This window comes from Vigna angularis, chromosome 3 (assembly GCF_016808095.1).
Source record: "Vigna angularis cultivar LongXiaoDou No.4 chromosome 3, ASM1680809v1, whole genome shotgun sequence".
NCBI classification, from domain to species: Eukaryota; Viridiplantae; Streptophyta; class Magnoliopsida; order Fabales; family Fabaceae; genus Vigna; species Vigna angularis.
The window spans coordinates 40,371,287-40,388,976 of record NC_068972.1 but is presented as its reverse complement, the minus strand read 5'-3'; the positions used below and the strand labels follow the sequence as shown (position 1 = coordinate 40,388,976).

The following is a 17,690-nucleotide window of genomic DNA, read 5'->3' as shown; positions in this document are numbered from 1 at the left end:
ATGAGAAAAGAAAAAAAATTACACTTGACGTAATTAAATTAAATTTGGTCCACACATTGAGTTCATGTTAGCTTCGTGTTATTTCCTTTTGTTTTGTTTATTTAATTTAGTTTTGAGACAATGTTATATTTCAACAATGTATATATGTTATCATTTATCTAAGTTGTGTTGTGAACAAATCTTTCAAACATACTTTTAAATAATAATAAAAAATTGAAATGAACTTCTTTATAAATTAAAATTAGTTTATATTTTAAACTGTATGTACAATTTTTTTTATCTTTTACTTTTGACAAATATTTTGCTTACAAAATGAAAAAAATAAATAAAAAGAAATTATACGATCATCAATTGAATATTTTAAAATCAGAGTTACATCTATAATTTGAGGCGAGAAAATTAAATAATTATTCAAGGAAAATATTCTTTTAATCACTTTTTTTTGATAATTTTTTTACAACATAATAACTCATTATTCGTCCATTTCAAATAGAATAATAATACTTTGATATCATTATTGGGCAAACTTTTGACACCATCCACATGTCGCAGTGTGGTTAGAAAAGATTAAAAAAATTTAAATGACTTGGAAATGCAAAGGATTTGGGGTTTCATTTTCGGGATTTCAAAAATTGAAAATTTCATTTCGCAGAGAGAAGACACGAGAGAGAACGTTCTCCCACCCACAACCGCCGTCTTTCAGTAGCTTTGTGTATGTCGCTGTTCACCGGACTTGTCTCCGCTGTCAGGCTTTTCCGCCGTTTCGAAGTACTGTTCCTTTCACTATTTCAAATCATTGTTCAACGTCGAAACCACCATTGAAGACAAGAAAACATCGTTTACCATTTAGGAGTTGTTGTGTTCTATGGATCTTGATTTTTTTTGAATTTATTTGGTGTTGCTAAGGTCACCGGAGGTGCCCTAACAAGCTCTCCAAGATATAAACTTTCATGTCTTTCTCCGTTGGGTCGTTGGTCATTTACTTTTGTATTTTTTGTATGTGAGGTGTTTGTGTTTATGTTTATTTATTCTTTTAAATTTGGGGTTGCAGAAAAGTGGTGAGGTTGTCAATTGCCCAGGTTTTGACTGTGATCTCAAAGAAGCAAAAGGCTGCATTGAGGGATGCCTACAAGAACAAAAGACTGTGATTGTCCATTTTTTCTGTAATGAACAATACCTTATGGCCTGGTTATTTTCAACACTCAATAAGATGTATTTAGTACTCTTTTCAAAATTGTTTTAAAGCATTGAACAATTCTCAAATAAATCTCCTTCAATTTGAACAAATTATGGAGAAAGGGGAGCTAAAATCAATAAAACCAATATCAGGAACTGCTCTCTTGTGATGAAAGGGTTAATTTATGGAGTCATGGCATTATAGAAACCGATTGGACACTAAAAAAGTATATGCATAAGACAATATTATTCCCTTGACTACTTGAACTCGTAAACTTTTCTATTGTTGTAGGGAATACCTGTCAAGACACGAACAATTGGCCCTGCTGCATCACTTTCCATTGGTTCTACATTTTGAATTATCCTCTTTGGTAGACTAATGTTTGGTACCACATGGAGATAGCACTATAAAAGTTTATGTAATGTATTTTTAATTAATTTTGTACTTTATTTCTTTTATGTTCTTGTGGTGTTCTCTTCCTTTCAGGGTGATGCCCTTCAAGTGCTTTAATTTTGACTAAAACAAAACATTGAATTCCTCTTACAATTTTAAACTGCAAATTATATTCACTAGTTCACACTTTTAATTCTTGAAACTTTTTTTGATTACATAATCACGTGGATCTTAAATATTTAACATAAATATGAATAAATATTTAAATTGGTTTTTAAAAGATAAATAAAAAGTGTTTAATTAAAACTCTCGTAAATAAATTGTTAAAAATTCACAAGTTTCTCTCTTTTTAATGTAAATCATAATACAAATTTAATATAACTAAAAAAAGTATTTATACCATTATTTTACTTAATAATTAAACAATATTTTCAATTTATTAAAATATACATTTTTATTTTAAATATAAAACTTTATTAAATTGAGAGTGCAAACTTAAAAAATTGAGTTCATGTCTAGAAAACTTTAATGTTAAGAAGATGATATGTGATCAACAAAACATACACCCTAAGTCACAAGTGAAGTTAGAAAGCTTTATGTATAGGGCAGTCTACCTTGGTGTGCAAAACCCATAACGTAACTTCCCACTTATTTGAACTGTTTCCTTACGTGCATTGAAGTTATATTTATTGTTTTTGAACGTCATTTTGTGACTTGGGATGTATGTTTTATTCATGATAGACTTATCCTTATTTAAATTAAATGTGTTAGGATATGATAATCAATATTTTGAAGTTGGAAAGCTTTATGTATAGGGCAGTCTACCCTGGTGTGTAGAACCCATAATGTTACTCTCTACTTATTTGAACCATGCTCCCTTATGCGTATTGAAATTATATTTCTTATTTTTCAATATCATTTTGTGACTTAGGGTGTATGTTTTGTTTATGATAGACCATTTTGTTCAAATTAAATTTGTTAGGACATGATAATTAATATTTAAAGTTTAGATATTTAAAAAAAAAATAAGATTTTTTTTAAAACAAAATTCTTACATTACCAACCATATTTAAACTAATACAAATTTAGTCCTTATAGGTTGAATTAATTTTATTATTTGTGTTTAGTTTCAACCAAGGTAAATATTTATGAATTAAGGACATTAAATTAAATACTTTTTAATAAAAATAAAATATTTATATACACATTTTTTCGAATATATTTTTTTAAAATAACTAAAAATATTTAATGGAGTGTATGTGTATTTAGTATATTTGTTAAAGATACTACAAAATACCAATGGAAAAGAATTTCATGACAATAATAAGATAGATCATACATTTTAAAATATTTATATATAAAGAGTTTTATTTTATTTTTTTAATTCTTTCCCATCCTATAGTCCAGTTATGGGTATCATGCTTTGCTTGAGGACAACGCAAATGCTTTCACCCATTCAAGCAAAAAGCTAACCTAACATAAATAACTCTCTCACTCTCTCTCTTTTTTTATTTGAAGATAAAATATATGTATAGTTAAAAGTTTATAATATTTGTTTATGTTTGTGAGGTAATTTTATTACGAATTTGGTGTAGTTTCTTCGTATTATTTTTAATAAAAGTTTATAATATTTAATTATAACTACTTAAATTGTTCAGTTGATATTTGAACGAGAAAATATATTTAAAATGTAAAGAGAAAATATAAGATAATATTCGGATTATATTTAAATTAAAAAAATTCAAAATCAATGATAAATATCCAAAAATAAAAGTTATAAAAATAAAAAATACATACTCTTTTTACCAGATTTAAGCATAGAAAGTTGAACAAGTTCTCAATAACCAAATTTTCTTGGACAAAGAAGTTGAAATGATTGACTAATTTTTATTCTCAAAATTAATAAAAATTATTAAAACTTTTCTATTTATCTTGTTGGTCCCTCAAAAAGCTTTGACGTCTGTATTTTTCCAACTTCACCTTCTACGAAGTTCACACGTACCTTTGCTTTTGTTTTCAATGAAAACTTTTCACGGTTCCAAGAAAACAAAAACAAATACATAAGCTTTTCACACACTATTTATTGTTTTTAAACTAATCAAATAAAGCTTCATGTTTTGAAAACTCAACCATAGAAAACTATTTTAATCAATTTTAATATAATCATACAACATTATTTTTTTGGATGAAATATACTATTTTCTAGTTTCGCCTCCTCTTTCAAACTGTGGAATTTTTATTTATTTTTTTCATATGTATGTGTTGTTATCAAGATTACATTAATTGTATTTTCACTAATTAGTAAAAATTAAAATTTAAACAATAATCACTAAATTTGAGAAGGAAAAAATTGTTTTCATTTCTCTTTTATGAACTAAAACTATTTTTATATTTAAATGGTTGAAATATCTTTTAAAATTCAAAAGACTAAATTGATGTTTATGTTAAATTTGAGAATCTGAAAACGTATATTGAATTTCAATTAACTAAAAGTATTTATTTAAAAAAAAATATAGTTTAGATTTGGATTCTAATGTGTGTCCTCTCCAAAGCCCCCATTCATTTTTTCAAAGACATTAATATTATAGTTAAAATGAAATTAGAGAGAATTTAGTTTTATTTATGAGAAATTCTTATATTAAAAATAGAAAATATAAAATATAAAATATAATATATAATAGAATTTATGGGCTTAGGTGTTGGTGAGCTGCTACTTTGTCTCCTATGACTAGGAGAAACAAAGCAAAGTCCATGGTGTGTTCCTCTCACATCACCTGACTTTTGTCTTGGGATTGGTTCATTGCTTGAGATCTACCTTTCTCTGTTTCTGCATCCTTCCCAGGTTATCAACATTGAAAGCCACCATTCCTCAAAGCCAAGGTTCATGAATCATGTCTTTTTATTTTCTGATATTCTCAATAAAGTTCTCATCTTTTTAAGCTGCTGCTTCATGTGGCTTGTGGGGTGCTTTGATTTCTCCACCTCTTTGCTTTGTTAGCTTTTTTCCTCATTTGGGTTTCTTTCAATTTCCGAATGACCCTTGTGGACTTCAGTCCTGGAATTTGATTTTGGTTTGTTGATTTCGTTGACTTCAAATTCTTTTTGTCATGTAGTTTCATTTGATTGTTGGCGTGTGTCTGGGGGTGTGAATTCATGTATTTAGCTATTCTGCTCCTTCTTGGAATTCTTTTTCCTGTGCGCGGTTCAAATGGAATTGATGTCTGTGTTATACATGGTGGATGCATATTGCCTTTGTTTACTTTTGGCTTTTTGGATTGAATGACGCATCAAACAAGAGCATATAGGAGTGAATTTACCAGGAAGTTTCATTTCTTTGGCTATTAGAAAGAAACCTTTCACGAGTTCTGCCTAATTACGCGTGCAATTTTTTTGTGTTCTTTACGTGATGAGATGAGAGTTTTTATACCTGATTAGCTTATCTTGTTGTACCACAGTGATTTTCTGCTGGAGTAGACAGAGAAGAGAAGAAATCCTTCGTATGCCAGTGCTCCTGAATTGACTTTTTGAGAGAAGGGTTATTGGCAGGAGATGTAAAGATGGAGAAGAAAAGGAAGATTGTGCAGTATAGGGAAAGACTGGACAGGACCCTTGCTTCACCTGATCTTACAAATGATGGCTTGCTCAAAAAGCTTGTCAGAAGTCAACTTTTGCTTTCTTCAGAACCTGAAGTAGAAGGTGATGACATTCCCTACTTCCTTTTAATTGGTATTTGGGATGGAATAGTATCAGTATTTGGACAATTATTTTGTTTGTTTGCTTTGTCTGTTTTTTTTCCTTAGTTCATGATTGATTGGTGCAGGATATATAGATCAATTGGCAGAAGCCAAGACTGCCGAGGTATCTCATTTTCTTGATATGTTGAGGAGTGTTTCATCAGATGATAGTGAAAGATCTAATACGTCACACACTGATTGGAAAGTATGCTGTTGACTCTCAGTAGTTTCATCATGTTTTGTTTTGTTGATATTTTTCCTATTTATCCCATCTTCCATTCATTTAGATCCTGATATTTTTTTGTTTTGCATTTTTAATTGATAACTTTCTTTCAAAAAAATCAGGAATTCACATGAGATGATTGGCCTAGTTGATTCTCTTTTTTGTCCAACAGTATTTCATTGTTTAGTTGAAGATACTTGATTGTTCATTCAAGTTCTTGAGTGATAATATTACTTATTTCAACAGTTAAAACAAGATGGTGAAGAGTTTCGGGTTATGTATCGCGAAGGACCAGAAGGGACCCCTTTTCATACAATGCTTGTGGAAGGCTTTGTAGATGGGCCTGTTGATGCTTGTAAGTCACACTAGAGAAACCCTTTTAGTGACAAAAGCTATATTATTGATTTCGACGTGCAAAATTTGATGTGTTACTTTCTTTGTTATAGGTTTATGTATCTCATGGGAGACATACCTTTACAAAAAATGGTGAGAATTATATTTAGTTCAATATTTGCCTTGAATTTTCTGTATACTAGTCTGAACACGAAACTCACCAGTATCATCACCTTTATGCTTGTTTAATTTCTGTATAAAGTTTAAAGTTATACCACTTGAAAAAAACTACATTTTGGTGTGGTTTAGGATTCTGAGAAAGTTATAGTTACAAGAAATGTATTTTGCATGCAGTTGGCTTTATACTATTTTTATAAGGCTGTTCTGAATGTCGATGTATTCTTTGGGAGTGGATTTGAATTTGAGTAATATATCATTATAACAATGTATCTGGTAATTGTACTTGACACCCTTTTCACAATTTCCATTTAGGTGGCCTCAGTCTACCGTTCCCACTTTCAAAATCTTATCAACTGAATGCTTGCAGAAGGTTGGGATTGGGGAGCAGTTATCACTCGTGAGGTTTGTCCTGCCATCATCAATTAAAAACAATAAAACTCTAATTCCCCTTACCATGCCAAAAGTTTTTGTTTTTTAGTGCTGATTTTGCTCTGAATTTTGGAAGAAAGGATGAAGGTTTCATGGCCTCTGTCTACGAGGGAAGCTATAGTGCACTATTATCTGTTTGAGTACTTTCAAGATGACTTAATTGTTGTTCTTACAAACTCGGTAATGATCTGAATCCATGTTTGTTTTATCTTTTAGGGAAAGCTAATATTACACTAGTCCCAAAAATTGAAGAAATCTTTTCTTAATCTTGTAGGTTTCTGACTCGAAGAATGCCACGGACACCCTTTATGGCTTCAACAATGAAGTAATTCCTGAAGCAAAGGATGTTGTGAGAATTGATTTGGTGGGAGGCTTTGCCTTGCAAAAGGTGACATCAGAAAGAAGTTATTTTCGGTGAGTTTTAGGTGTATTAAAACATAAAACATAAAATTTCATTGCAATCAGAGATCATAATGCCTCATATAAGTTTTGCTTGTTTAAAAAGAGTTGTAGACAAATGGTTGTAGAATATTAGAATTAGAATATATGAACTATGAAGCCAGTTTTCCCGTTGATAATAGTGAAAGTATGCATGTTTTTTCTGTTCACTATTTGAAATGCTGTGTTTAAACAATAACCACTACTGAAGTATTTTTATATTTGTTTTACCAAACTGTAATTAGAATCTCGACCTTCAGTATGAAGGTATTGCAGTTCTGTTAATTGTGTCAATACTAATGACGTTCTGGAGTCCTCTGAAGCTAACTGAAGTCACTGTTTTTTGAATATATTATAGGGTTTGCTGATTTTTCAGATTAATATTAGAAAGTATTAGTTACCTTACCTGACAATTCTGTATTGATGGCTTTTGGTTTTGTTCTTCTGTCAATCAAATTGATTTTTCTTTGATATTTATTGTGTTCAGTTTTTTATACAGTCTTGGCATTGCTTATGTTTCTGTGAATGGTTATGTAGCTTGTTTGGTTGTTCTATCTAAAGTTATCTTACCGGCTTCCATTGATTATTAAGTTTCCAATATTCTATTATAATTTACCAGTACATTTATTACTAGCTTCTAGAAGAAATATGAAAGTAAGCTCTGGCTTCATGGATTAATTGTATTGAGTGACATTTTCTCATGTGGTTACAAATGAAAAAGGTACCACAAAGAAAATGGGTCTGATTCAAAACTTCAAATTTTGTAGGACAATAGCAAATATGGATGTAAAGCTGGATTTTGTGCCACCATCCCTTATAAACTTTATTTCAAGGCAGCTCATTGGCAATGGTTTCAGACTTTTTCAGAAGGTTGTAGATTCTTTCAGATATGTTTCTTTTATTAGGTTTTCAATGAAAGGTGGCCTTTAATTTTCTGAATCTACCTAATGGGACAACTCTTCTTTAATAAAGAAAAATAATTTAAAAGAAAATTTAATGCTGCATTTTTGTTATATCCTATGATCAAATCATCTACCCTTGGATTCTACAATTGTTATCATTAAATTACTGTAATTTTTTCAGTTTTTGATATCGTAGTTATTTGTGTAAGATGCAGAGATGGATTACCAAGATAACGAGGATAACATATTTTTGTTAAACGAAGCATAGCACAAAAATTAGAAACACATTAACATGGGTTCTTTAATTATTACAATATTTGAGGGTAGGGTTTACCATGGTTTTGTGAACTCAGCCTATTTTATTTGCAATGGCTACTTTGAAAGTTGAAATCAGCTGATATCTCATTTTCTGCTTCATCATGCAAAAGTAAAACATCCTTCCATCATTGCATGTTTTATTTGATAAAATTATCTGTTTTCTTATGACATAAACCAATCCATGTTATAGGCTGTGTCTTCTATGACGAACCACGGTAAAGGAGAATTCAGCAAGGCCTTAGGGGATCCATTATATGTTAGAATTCGTGAAGCTCTATACAACACTAGTGTATCAAAGGCCATGAATGGTGGAGAGCTTCAGCAAGTTGCAACAGCTGAAGATCTTGTTGAAAGCAAGCATGAAGAGGAAAAAGATGCATCCAAGGAAGATATGAGTAACCAATATGCAAATAATGTCATGCCAATGACAACGAATACAGAAGAACTAGGTAGTAGCAAAACATTTGGTGAGATTGTAGTAGATACTGAAGAAATTGTAGAAATTGAGGAGGGCAATAAAGAAGTAGAAGACATTCCAATGAAGGAAGTTAACAAAAGTGTAATAAGAGGCAAGAGGAGTGTATATATCAGATCAGAGGTAGAACATGCTCTGGAAACATTAGACAAGGCCATTTCAATGGTTCGTGAACAGAGATTGACCACTTGTATAAAAAATGATGTTAGAAAGGATTCATATTCCTTAAAACTCACTCAAATAAGCTCCAAAACTGATGTTGGAGCTGAAGTACCAAAGGGAGATATTCCAAAGGGAGCTTTGCAACAAGGGCCTGACACTAACTCTGGTATCCAAAACTCGAGGTGATTTATATGTTGTTTCTGTGGTTGTTTATAGGAATAGAAGACTGTGAATTTGCTTCCTTATGGTTTTGTTTGAAAATAAGCAAAGTAGTTTAAGATGTTGCTGATCATTAGTTTTTCTTTATACTTTTTTGTTCTTTCAGATATACAGGAACAAATCCTAACTTGAAGGAAGTAAATTCTAACAAAGTAGTACCAACTTCATCGGAGCAGAATCTTCCAACAGATATTTTGTCAAGCCAAGCTGTTTCATACCCTTTGGGAAATGGTGCAATTCAGCATCAAACACCAATCAGCAACAAGCTATTGAACACTGATTCAGTTGAAGATGTTCCTTCAGATCATGCAGAAAAAGCAAGCAAGCAGATAAAAGTAAACACCATTGCAACTCATGATATGAATTCAGAGGTACCAAAGAAGTTATGCAGGAAGAAAAAAATTTGGCATTTGTTTTCTGCATTAACTAAAAGGAAAAAGAGTTAAATGGGAAAGAGCAAAAGAAGAAAAGAGGGTATGTTTAGGTATCTTGTGAAAATGTCATTGAAGCTCCAATAACTCAGTACAGGTTTTGTATACCTCAACACAATTGTTACTTACTTGTGTAAGTGTTAATTTATCATGTATTCCAACAGGGTTCTCCTCCCTTTTGTTTTTGTTGAAAATTGCTGTATTATTTTTCTTTTATTTTTACTGGCCATATAAATAATAAAGGTCCTACTAACTAATGTTTTAAGGATACTGATTAAGAAATCATTAAGTAGAAAGTTTTTTTAATTAAAAATAATATTGAAGTTGTATTGGAAATCACAGGGAAGTGTGCTATTACACTTCTACAAAAAAAGCTTTATAATTCTTAGTTAGTGTTCTAAGGATATTGGTCGTTGCAATTAACATGATGACGAAAATATATTAGAAAATAGACGAGTTACTACCAATGTTTGTATAGGAAAAACATAGGAAAAATCTTTAAGAAAATGGTTCAGGAAACTGAATTTGAGTTTGAGAATAGATTTTGTACAGAAAAGATATTAACGGTCCTCATAAGAAACAGTTAGTTCTGGTTAATTAAAATAATTATTTATAAATTTTTAAAATATTTACCTCATTTTAAAAATAAGATAAAACATTGTATATAAAAATAGTTTATTTATTTATTTTGATGAGGATTAAATTGTTGTTATTATCAAGAGAAAGAAAAGGTAATAACTTATTATAATTTTTAATTTAAGGGTGATTTGTGATTTTATATATTTCCATGTACAATGAAGAAATATATAAAATTAATAAAGTTATACACCCAAGTCAACAAAATAGAAAATTTTTATTTTGGTCATTATGTAATTTAATTATTATATTTAATAAATAGAAGTTCTATTAAATAAAGTCAACATGATTTTTTTCCATAAACTTGGACATTAAAATAATGCCACACATTAATTAATAATTTCTCCATAAAAGATTTTGTCTTGCTTTGATCTTAGTTTCATTATAAAATACTTACATTTAAGATTGTATATATTTTAATATTAACCAAAATTTAAAATAAGTTTAGATGAAAGACTTAAAATAATAAAATGTCAGAACTTACAAGTTAGAATGTTAAAATTAAAAGATATCACATCCAATTAGGTATTTCAATTGAAAAATTTATTACATTATTTTACAAAGTTATGAAACAACAACATTAATGTGAATATTCACATTAATGTGTGTGTGTCATGTAAGGTAGTCTCATATCATTATGTGCACATCTATGTGTGAGTGCATGTTTACAAATTTACAATTATGATAAGCACGTTTGGGTAATGGTTTGTTTGGCTTTGATGGAGTGAATGCAATGCATGTTGTCATATTCTCTAATTTGAACTAATCAATAGTGGCATAGCATTCATTACATCATCTTAATTTAGTTCCAATTTCCTCTCAATGAGGTTACTCATGATATTTTATTGGATTAAATCTACTCCTTTTTTTTCATCATTATGTAGTTTTCTCAATCTTATCCTATTCAAATTTATAGAAACATACAATCCTTTAAATTTTTAAATTATAAGTTATGTTATTCTAACTTCATAAATTATCAAATTATTAAAAAAGAAAACAATGTAGAAGCTTATCATTGAATATTGCTATTAATATTTTACAGAATATTGATGAATACTTAGCATTTTTTGTTAGAAGTTACAAATATATATTAATAGTCAACCTTGATGTTTAATTTTATAAAATTCATAACTAAATTTGTAATTAAATTTTTATAAAGATCAAAATTGTATATTTGCAAAACTATAAGAGCTCAAGACAATTTTAGTCTGATTTTATTTTTGTTTAAGTGGTTATAAGTGTTATTTCTAACGGAGTTTTTTTTTTTGCCAAATTCTAAGGAAATTAATATCTATGAAAAAAATAGATTTTTTTTCTCATTTAATCAAAAACAAAAAATTCCATGTAACATACTGTCCCTTTGGTAACGGTCTGAATTCAGTTTGGACATCCAATTTCTATAACATCAAATTTTTATGTTTAGAAAAAATAATTTTAAAAAAATTAAAAAGAAAAAGAGTGAAAATTTTAGTTTATGTTTAGTATATAAATTATTATTTTACCTATTTATTAATCTTATCTTCTTTCTTTTCACATTTTTTCTAAAATTCTTATATTATTTTTTTCTTCAATCAAAAGCTTCAATTTAGGAGACAACAAAATTTTAGATAACATGACCTAATCATTTGTACAAAATTTGTCATTTTCATTCTCTTTTCACTTGTTCGATTCTCGTCAAGTTTCCTGGGATTCTATTTTTTTGTGTCTATTCATTTCAACTCTTCGATCGTGTAATTATTATGAGACATCCTATTTTAATATTTATATAATTATAATTTTCCCTTTAAAAATTCCCCCATGCAAAAGTAGCTAAAGAAATGAGTAATGATTCTAGAACACAAAAAATCAGCATTAACATTTAATATACACTTAAAAAAACAAAAAAGGTAGTTTTATACATTATGTAATGTAATAAAAAAAAAATTAACCTGTCTATGAATTTGTTTTAAATGGGAAACAATTTTTTTTTGGGAGTTTTTATTTTTATTTGTTGTATGAAAAAATCACATAATTATCCATCTTAATATTTTTACAGCAAATGAAATTTGGGATTTGACTTTAACAAATATAGAATGGATAAATTTAGTGGTTGATAACATGTTTGGGCATGTAATAAGCATGTACAATATTAATATTAATGATTATTTTCATTAACAAGTAATAATGTTTATTTCAATTTTAATAGTATAGTTAATTCACTTCAACGTGTGGTGCACATGGAAGATACAAATTAGCATGCACTTGGAGAATTGATTACCCTTATAGGATCAAAAACAGATCATAATTATCGTATAATAAAGAAAATTAAGAAACAACACAAGGGGAGAGAGCAGAGAGACAGAGAGAGAAAAAACAAACAATTATCACCGGCGAGGGCGTGCCGTCCGCCGGCGGTTGAGAACATTCTGAAAACAGATGGACAGACAGAGATTGCAATTTGACCTAATTGCACATAACAACAACGACGTGACAACCACGTTTTGAAAACTCACCAAATCTCAACCGTCCACTCCGATTTGTGGCACCCTTCTCAGCCCTCCGATCACCAACGCGTTGTCTTGCCTCTCTCATTAATTCATTTCTCTAACAGAAAAAACCGCTACAACTCCTTCTCTCTTTCCTTCTTCATTCCACCCCAAGCTCTGGTTTTTTCCTTCCACCGCCACCCTCACGCCTTCAAAATCAAAACCCTTTTCCTTTTACGTGCATTTTCGTTTCTCTCTTCATCATTGCCTAAAGGGTTTCTTGTTCCAGCCATTGATGTAGCATTTTTAAAAACTTTCCAAATCTTGAAAAACCTTTTTTTTCTTTTCATTTTCTTTCCATCTTTGGTGCCCTCCTCTCAGCACGCTTGCATGTGCATGCCTCCCCACTGTGGGGGCAAAAACAAAATATTAGTCGTTCAACGAGCTTTCTCGCATCAATTGCATTGCACCATCGAGCTGACATGGTATCATAAACAAGCCTTTTGTTTTTCCTTTGGACAAAACTTAGGTGTTGTTCTTAGAATCAGAGTTTTATATTAAGAATCTACGTTTTTAAAGATTTGCACTAAGGATAATATAGGTAAAACTCGAACTCTTATTGAAAAACACCACACGAGATAACTATCTTTTTCTTTTCTTTTGTTCTCTTTGGGGAGAAAAATAAAATTGAGTTTGAGGGCTTTTTTGTTTTTGTTTTTTATACCAGATGCTTGGAACAAGGAGAAGTATCTAGTGTCAGATGGGAAACAACTGTCTTGGATCGAGAACCTCTACTTCTAATGCCGGAACTCGTGGCTCTTCTGTTTCTAGTTCATACTGGTGGTGTCGTGGACAAAAGAAAGATTCTTCTCATACACAGAAAGGTGGCAAAAAGAACACAAAAGCCATAGAAACTGTTCAAGACCAGCCTCCAGAGGTAGTGAAAATTGAGAGTGATGAAGTGAAGCCTCCTCGTCAAGCCAAAGAGACTATACCACCTCCGGAACAAACAAGGGCGCAGCCCCAAAAACCAAAGAGGCCACCCAATGTGAGGAAGCCGGCAAGTGCAGGCCTCAAAGCAGATTCTGTTTTACTAAGGAAAACCGGCCACCTTAAGGAGGGTTACAATATGGGACCAAAGCTTGGACAAGGCCAGTTCGGAACCACTTTCCTTTGTGTGGAGAAGGCTACTGGGAAAGAGTATGCTTGCAAGTCCATATTGAAGAGGAAGCTGGTGACAGAGGAGGATGTGGAGGATGTGAGGAGGGAAATTCAGATAATGCATCACTTGGCAGGCAGTCCTGATGTGATCTCAATCAAGGAGGCTTTTGAGGATGCTGTTTCAGTTCATGTTGTTATGGAGCTGTGTGCTGGCGGTGAGCTCTTTGATAGGATTGTCGAAAGAGGGCATTACACTGAGAGAAAGGCAGCCAAGCTTGCAAGAACAATAGTTGGTGTCATTGAGTCTTGCCACTCTCTTGGAGTCATGCATAGGGATCTTAAGCCTGAGAATTTTCTCTTTGTTAATCAAGAAGAAGAATCCCCTCTCAAGGCTATAGACTTTGGACTTTCTGCTTTTTTCAAACCAGGTTTGTCAAAAATGTTTCTTTGTTTCTTCCCCTTGTTGCTTTTGGTTTCTTTAAGAGTTGCTATGGGCCAATGATTCTGATTAATATCCATTAGGTGGGCTGTGACTTTTATGTTGAATTTAATATCCATGTTTGACAAATAGTCATATTACTGTGATTATATTACTAAGAGTGCAGTGATCATCGACAAGCACTTGGATGTGAGAAATTTCTGCATTGCTCTACTCATATAGTAACCCTCATCATTTGCAGGAGAAATTTTCAATGACGTTGTAGGAAGTCCCTATTATGTAGCACCTGAAGTTCTACGCAAGCGTTATGGCCCCGAAGCAGATGTATGGAGTGCTGGTATCATTATATACATTCTCTTATGTGGGGTGCCTCCATTTTGGGGAGGTAATAGCTCCTAACATAACTAGCACAATATGATCCAACTATTTTGGTTACCTTTTACTGAATCTTGTAAGAATATGCAATGACAATATAAAGGTTTTACATAGTCATCCGACAAATACAATGACAGTAACTTTTTTTCTTCCTTAAATGTTACTTGGTAACAGAAACGGAGCAAGAGATATTCGACGCAATTTTGCATAATCAACCCGATTTCTCATCGGATCCATGGCCTTCCATATCTTCAAGTGCAAAAGACTTGGTTAGAAAGATGCTTGTCAGAGACCCTAGTAAACGGATATCAGCTTTTGACGTTCTTCGTAAGATTATATACTACAATCCCTTTTAGATGTCAGTGAAACAAAAGTTATTACTCTCACACCACGTTTGCCAAGTGATAATACACTATATATATTTCTTCTGCTCAGCCTTCTTTATTCTTTTAGATGACAACAGTTCTGTTTCATACACCTGCATCACTTAAAGTTTATAAATAAGTTACTCATTCAGTTTTTCATTAAAATTCTGTATGTTAAATATTTTAATTTTATTATCCAACAAACTGATGGAGAATATTGTATCTTGGGATGAAAGATTAAGCATTGTATTACTATTTTCAGAAGTGAGTGTGTTATAAAATGGTGGAACTTGAGGTATTCGACAACATTGTTGATGATGATTTCCTGAATTATTTGGCAGGTCACCCCTGGATTCAAGTTGATGGAGAAGCTCCTGACAAGCCGCTTGATTCTGCAGTTTTAAGTCGCCTAAAGCAGTTTTATGCAATGAACAAACTCAAGAAAATGGCTCTCAGAGTAAGTTATTTTTAAGTCTCTAGTCCCTTTCCATGATTGTATTTAATTTTCCTCTCTAAGCATGGATGTGTTTGAAAATAAACTGAGCAAATCTCTATAAGAGTATACACCATCTTTATATGGTGCTCTTGTTCAATTCTACTCTATATGAGACACTTGTACAAACTCTTTGATCCAACAGGATAACTATAGTTTGTGCAATTTTTTATTTTATTTGCAAAGTTGAATATGGCATCTTATTACTATTATTGCTGCTGCTGCTAAATTGTATTGCTTAATGTTGGAAATCTCTGCTCAGAAGTCCAAACTTAGCTAAATTATTGCTGGGTTATGCAGGTTATAGCACAGAATCTCTCTGAAGAAGAAATTGCAGGGTTGAAAGAAATGTTTAAGGCGATAGACACAGACAATAGTGGTCAAATTACTTTTGAAGAACTCAAGGTTGGACTGAAAAAGTTTGGTGCTAATCTCAATGAATCTGAAATTTACGACCTTATGCAAGCAGTAAGTGTTCGGAATCATCTTACTTTATTACCTTAATTTCATAAAATTAGAGATTGATAATAGCATAGGAAAGGTAAAGTTTTTCAATAGTACATTGTTCTGAACCATGGAATCCAATTTTGTATGGATTCCAGGCAGATGTTGACAACAGTGGCACAATTGACTACGGAGAATTCATAGCTGCAACATTGCATCTCAACAAGGTTGACAGAGAAGATCATTTAGTTGCAGCTTTTGCTTACTTTGATAAAGATGGAAGTGGCTACATCACCCAAGATGAGCTTCAACAAGCTTGCGAAGAATTTGGCATTGGAGATGTTCGCTTGGAGGAAATGATCCGAGAAGCTGATCAAGATAATGTGAGTATACATACACTATACATATATATAGTAAATTAACACCATCATGCTTTCTGAACTGTGCTGAAGAATATATTATTGATGGAAAGTTTTTGGTGGCCATAAAACATCTTTAAGATTGACATTACACTAATTTTATGGTATGATAAAATTCCAAATTTTGATGACTGTGTGTATGGTTTGGCCTCTCAGGATGGACGAATAGACTACAATGAATTTGTGGCTATGATGCAGAAAGGCAATGCAGATATGGGTAAGAGGGGTCGAAAGGGTAGCACTAGTTTTAGAATATTTAGGGAGGCACTACCGGTGTGTTAACTAAGAAATAGTGGGTGAATTTCTCTGTGTATTTGTTTTTTCTATCATTTTTTGGTAAATTAGCATTTCCTCAACGGTTTGCTGAGCTTAGTATCTCTTGAGGAACTTCAATCACTTGTATTGCACACAGAAACATTAACACATAGCCTTACATTATGGATAAAAACACTGATTTGGCAACTTTGTTTCTCAAGTACTACAAAGAAATTCAAGTTTAACAAGAGAAAATGACTTCACTACAGAGTTGGTAAAGAGGAGTTTTCAAAGGGGTTTTTGTTATGGTTTTACACTACAATTCAAGTTCAAAGTGTTATCATGATATCTGATATCTCATGTAAGAAATGTTCCTCTCTGTCTCCATTTCATTCATGACACAAGGTTCTGTGTTGTTGCCTCACTGCTAAACTCTTGTATACTCTCACAAATACATATATGCTACAAGAACACAAGTATAGTTATTCAAACATAATTTAATATCATATTTTTAATAATAATTTTCAAAATTACTTTAAGGGTGTAAATATAGAAAATGTTTATATAAATAATATTATATATAAAGCTTGGTGACAGCAAATGACAACTTTGAGTGGTTGAATTATAGGGGTTTACGTTCAATAATTCTTGTTCAGCCAACCCTAATTCGTGATGAGGACAATGGAACTAACACTCAATTGTGGTCAATATCATCCATTTGGAACCTAAATTATTAGGTTTTTGTTACATGTCAATGGTTTTAATTTATTTATATTAAATAATAAACCTTTAATATTTAAATTTTTATTTTTAACTATAGTAAATATTTGCTTTTAAAAAATACTCGAAGTTGGTATTAATGTTTTCTAATTTTTTTTTAATTCATGAGTCGGACTATGAATAAATTATTATTAATCCTAATAAAATATAAGTTACTTCACTTATAATATATTAAAATTGAAGGAAAACCATTGTTGGAATTAAAGAATTTTAATTAATAAATAGGTTAATTTGAATTCTTTGCTGAGTTTTTTTATTTTATTTTCTGCTGTATCTTTAAAATATACTCATGATGCTCACTGTTTTTAATGTTTTAAAATTTCTTAATTATTTTTGAAATATTAAAAACAGTGTATTTTGAAAACATAAATAGAAAAAAAAAACTCAATAAAGAAAATGGACTCTTAAAATTAAAATTACTCTATTCTTTTAAAAAAAATTAAT

General features: G+C 31.1%; 2 protein-coding genes across 4 annotated transcripts; both read left to right on the top strand.

The window, feature by feature from the left end:
• The first annotated feature begins 4,264 nt into the window (after window positions 1-4,264).
• On the top strand, window positions 4,265-9,630 carry LOC108326556 (uncharacterized). Of its 2 annotated transcripts, none has more exons than XM_017560118.2 (11): window positions 4,265-4,450; window positions 5,026-5,266; window positions 5,391-5,509; window positions 5,774-5,882; window positions 5,974-6,013; window positions 6,353-6,442; window positions 6,550-6,649; window positions 6,744-6,883; window positions 7,675-7,777; window positions 8,318-8,946; window positions 9,090-9,630. In XM_017560118.2, exons 2-11 carry the CDS (start codon window positions 5,128-5,130, stop codon window positions 9,427-9,429), a joined length of 1,809 nt encoding a protein of 602 aa, XP_017415607.2. In that variant the 5' UTR covers window positions 4,265-4,450; window positions 5,026-5,127; the 3' UTR covers window positions 9,430-9,630. The 2 variants fall into 2 exon arrangements, with proteins under 2 accessions (XP_017415607.2, XP_052730863.1); XM_052874903.1 differs by having other exon boundaries at window positions 4,448-4,641.
• Window positions 9,631-12,379: 2,749 nt separating this feature from the next.
• LOC108325074 (calcium-dependent protein kinase 26) lies at window positions 12,380-16,753 on the top strand. Of its 2 annotated transcripts, none has more exons than XM_052875624.1 (8): window positions 12,380-13,000; window positions 13,243-14,104; window positions 14,357-14,500; window positions 14,665-14,817; window positions 15,197-15,312; window positions 15,649-15,816; window positions 15,951-16,175; window positions 16,368-16,753. In XM_052875624.1, exons 2-8 carry the CDS (start codon window positions 13,276-13,278, stop codon window positions 16,491-16,493), a joined length of 1,761 nt encoding a protein of 586 aa, XP_052731584.1. In that variant the 5' UTR covers window positions 12,380-13,000; window positions 13,243-13,275; the 3' UTR covers window positions 16,494-16,753. The 2 variants fall into 2 exon arrangements, with proteins under 2 accessions (XP_052731584.1, XP_052731583.1); XM_052875623.1 differs by having other exon boundaries at window positions 12,380-13,116.
• The last annotated feature ends 937 nt before the right edge of the window (window positions 16,754-17,690 follow it).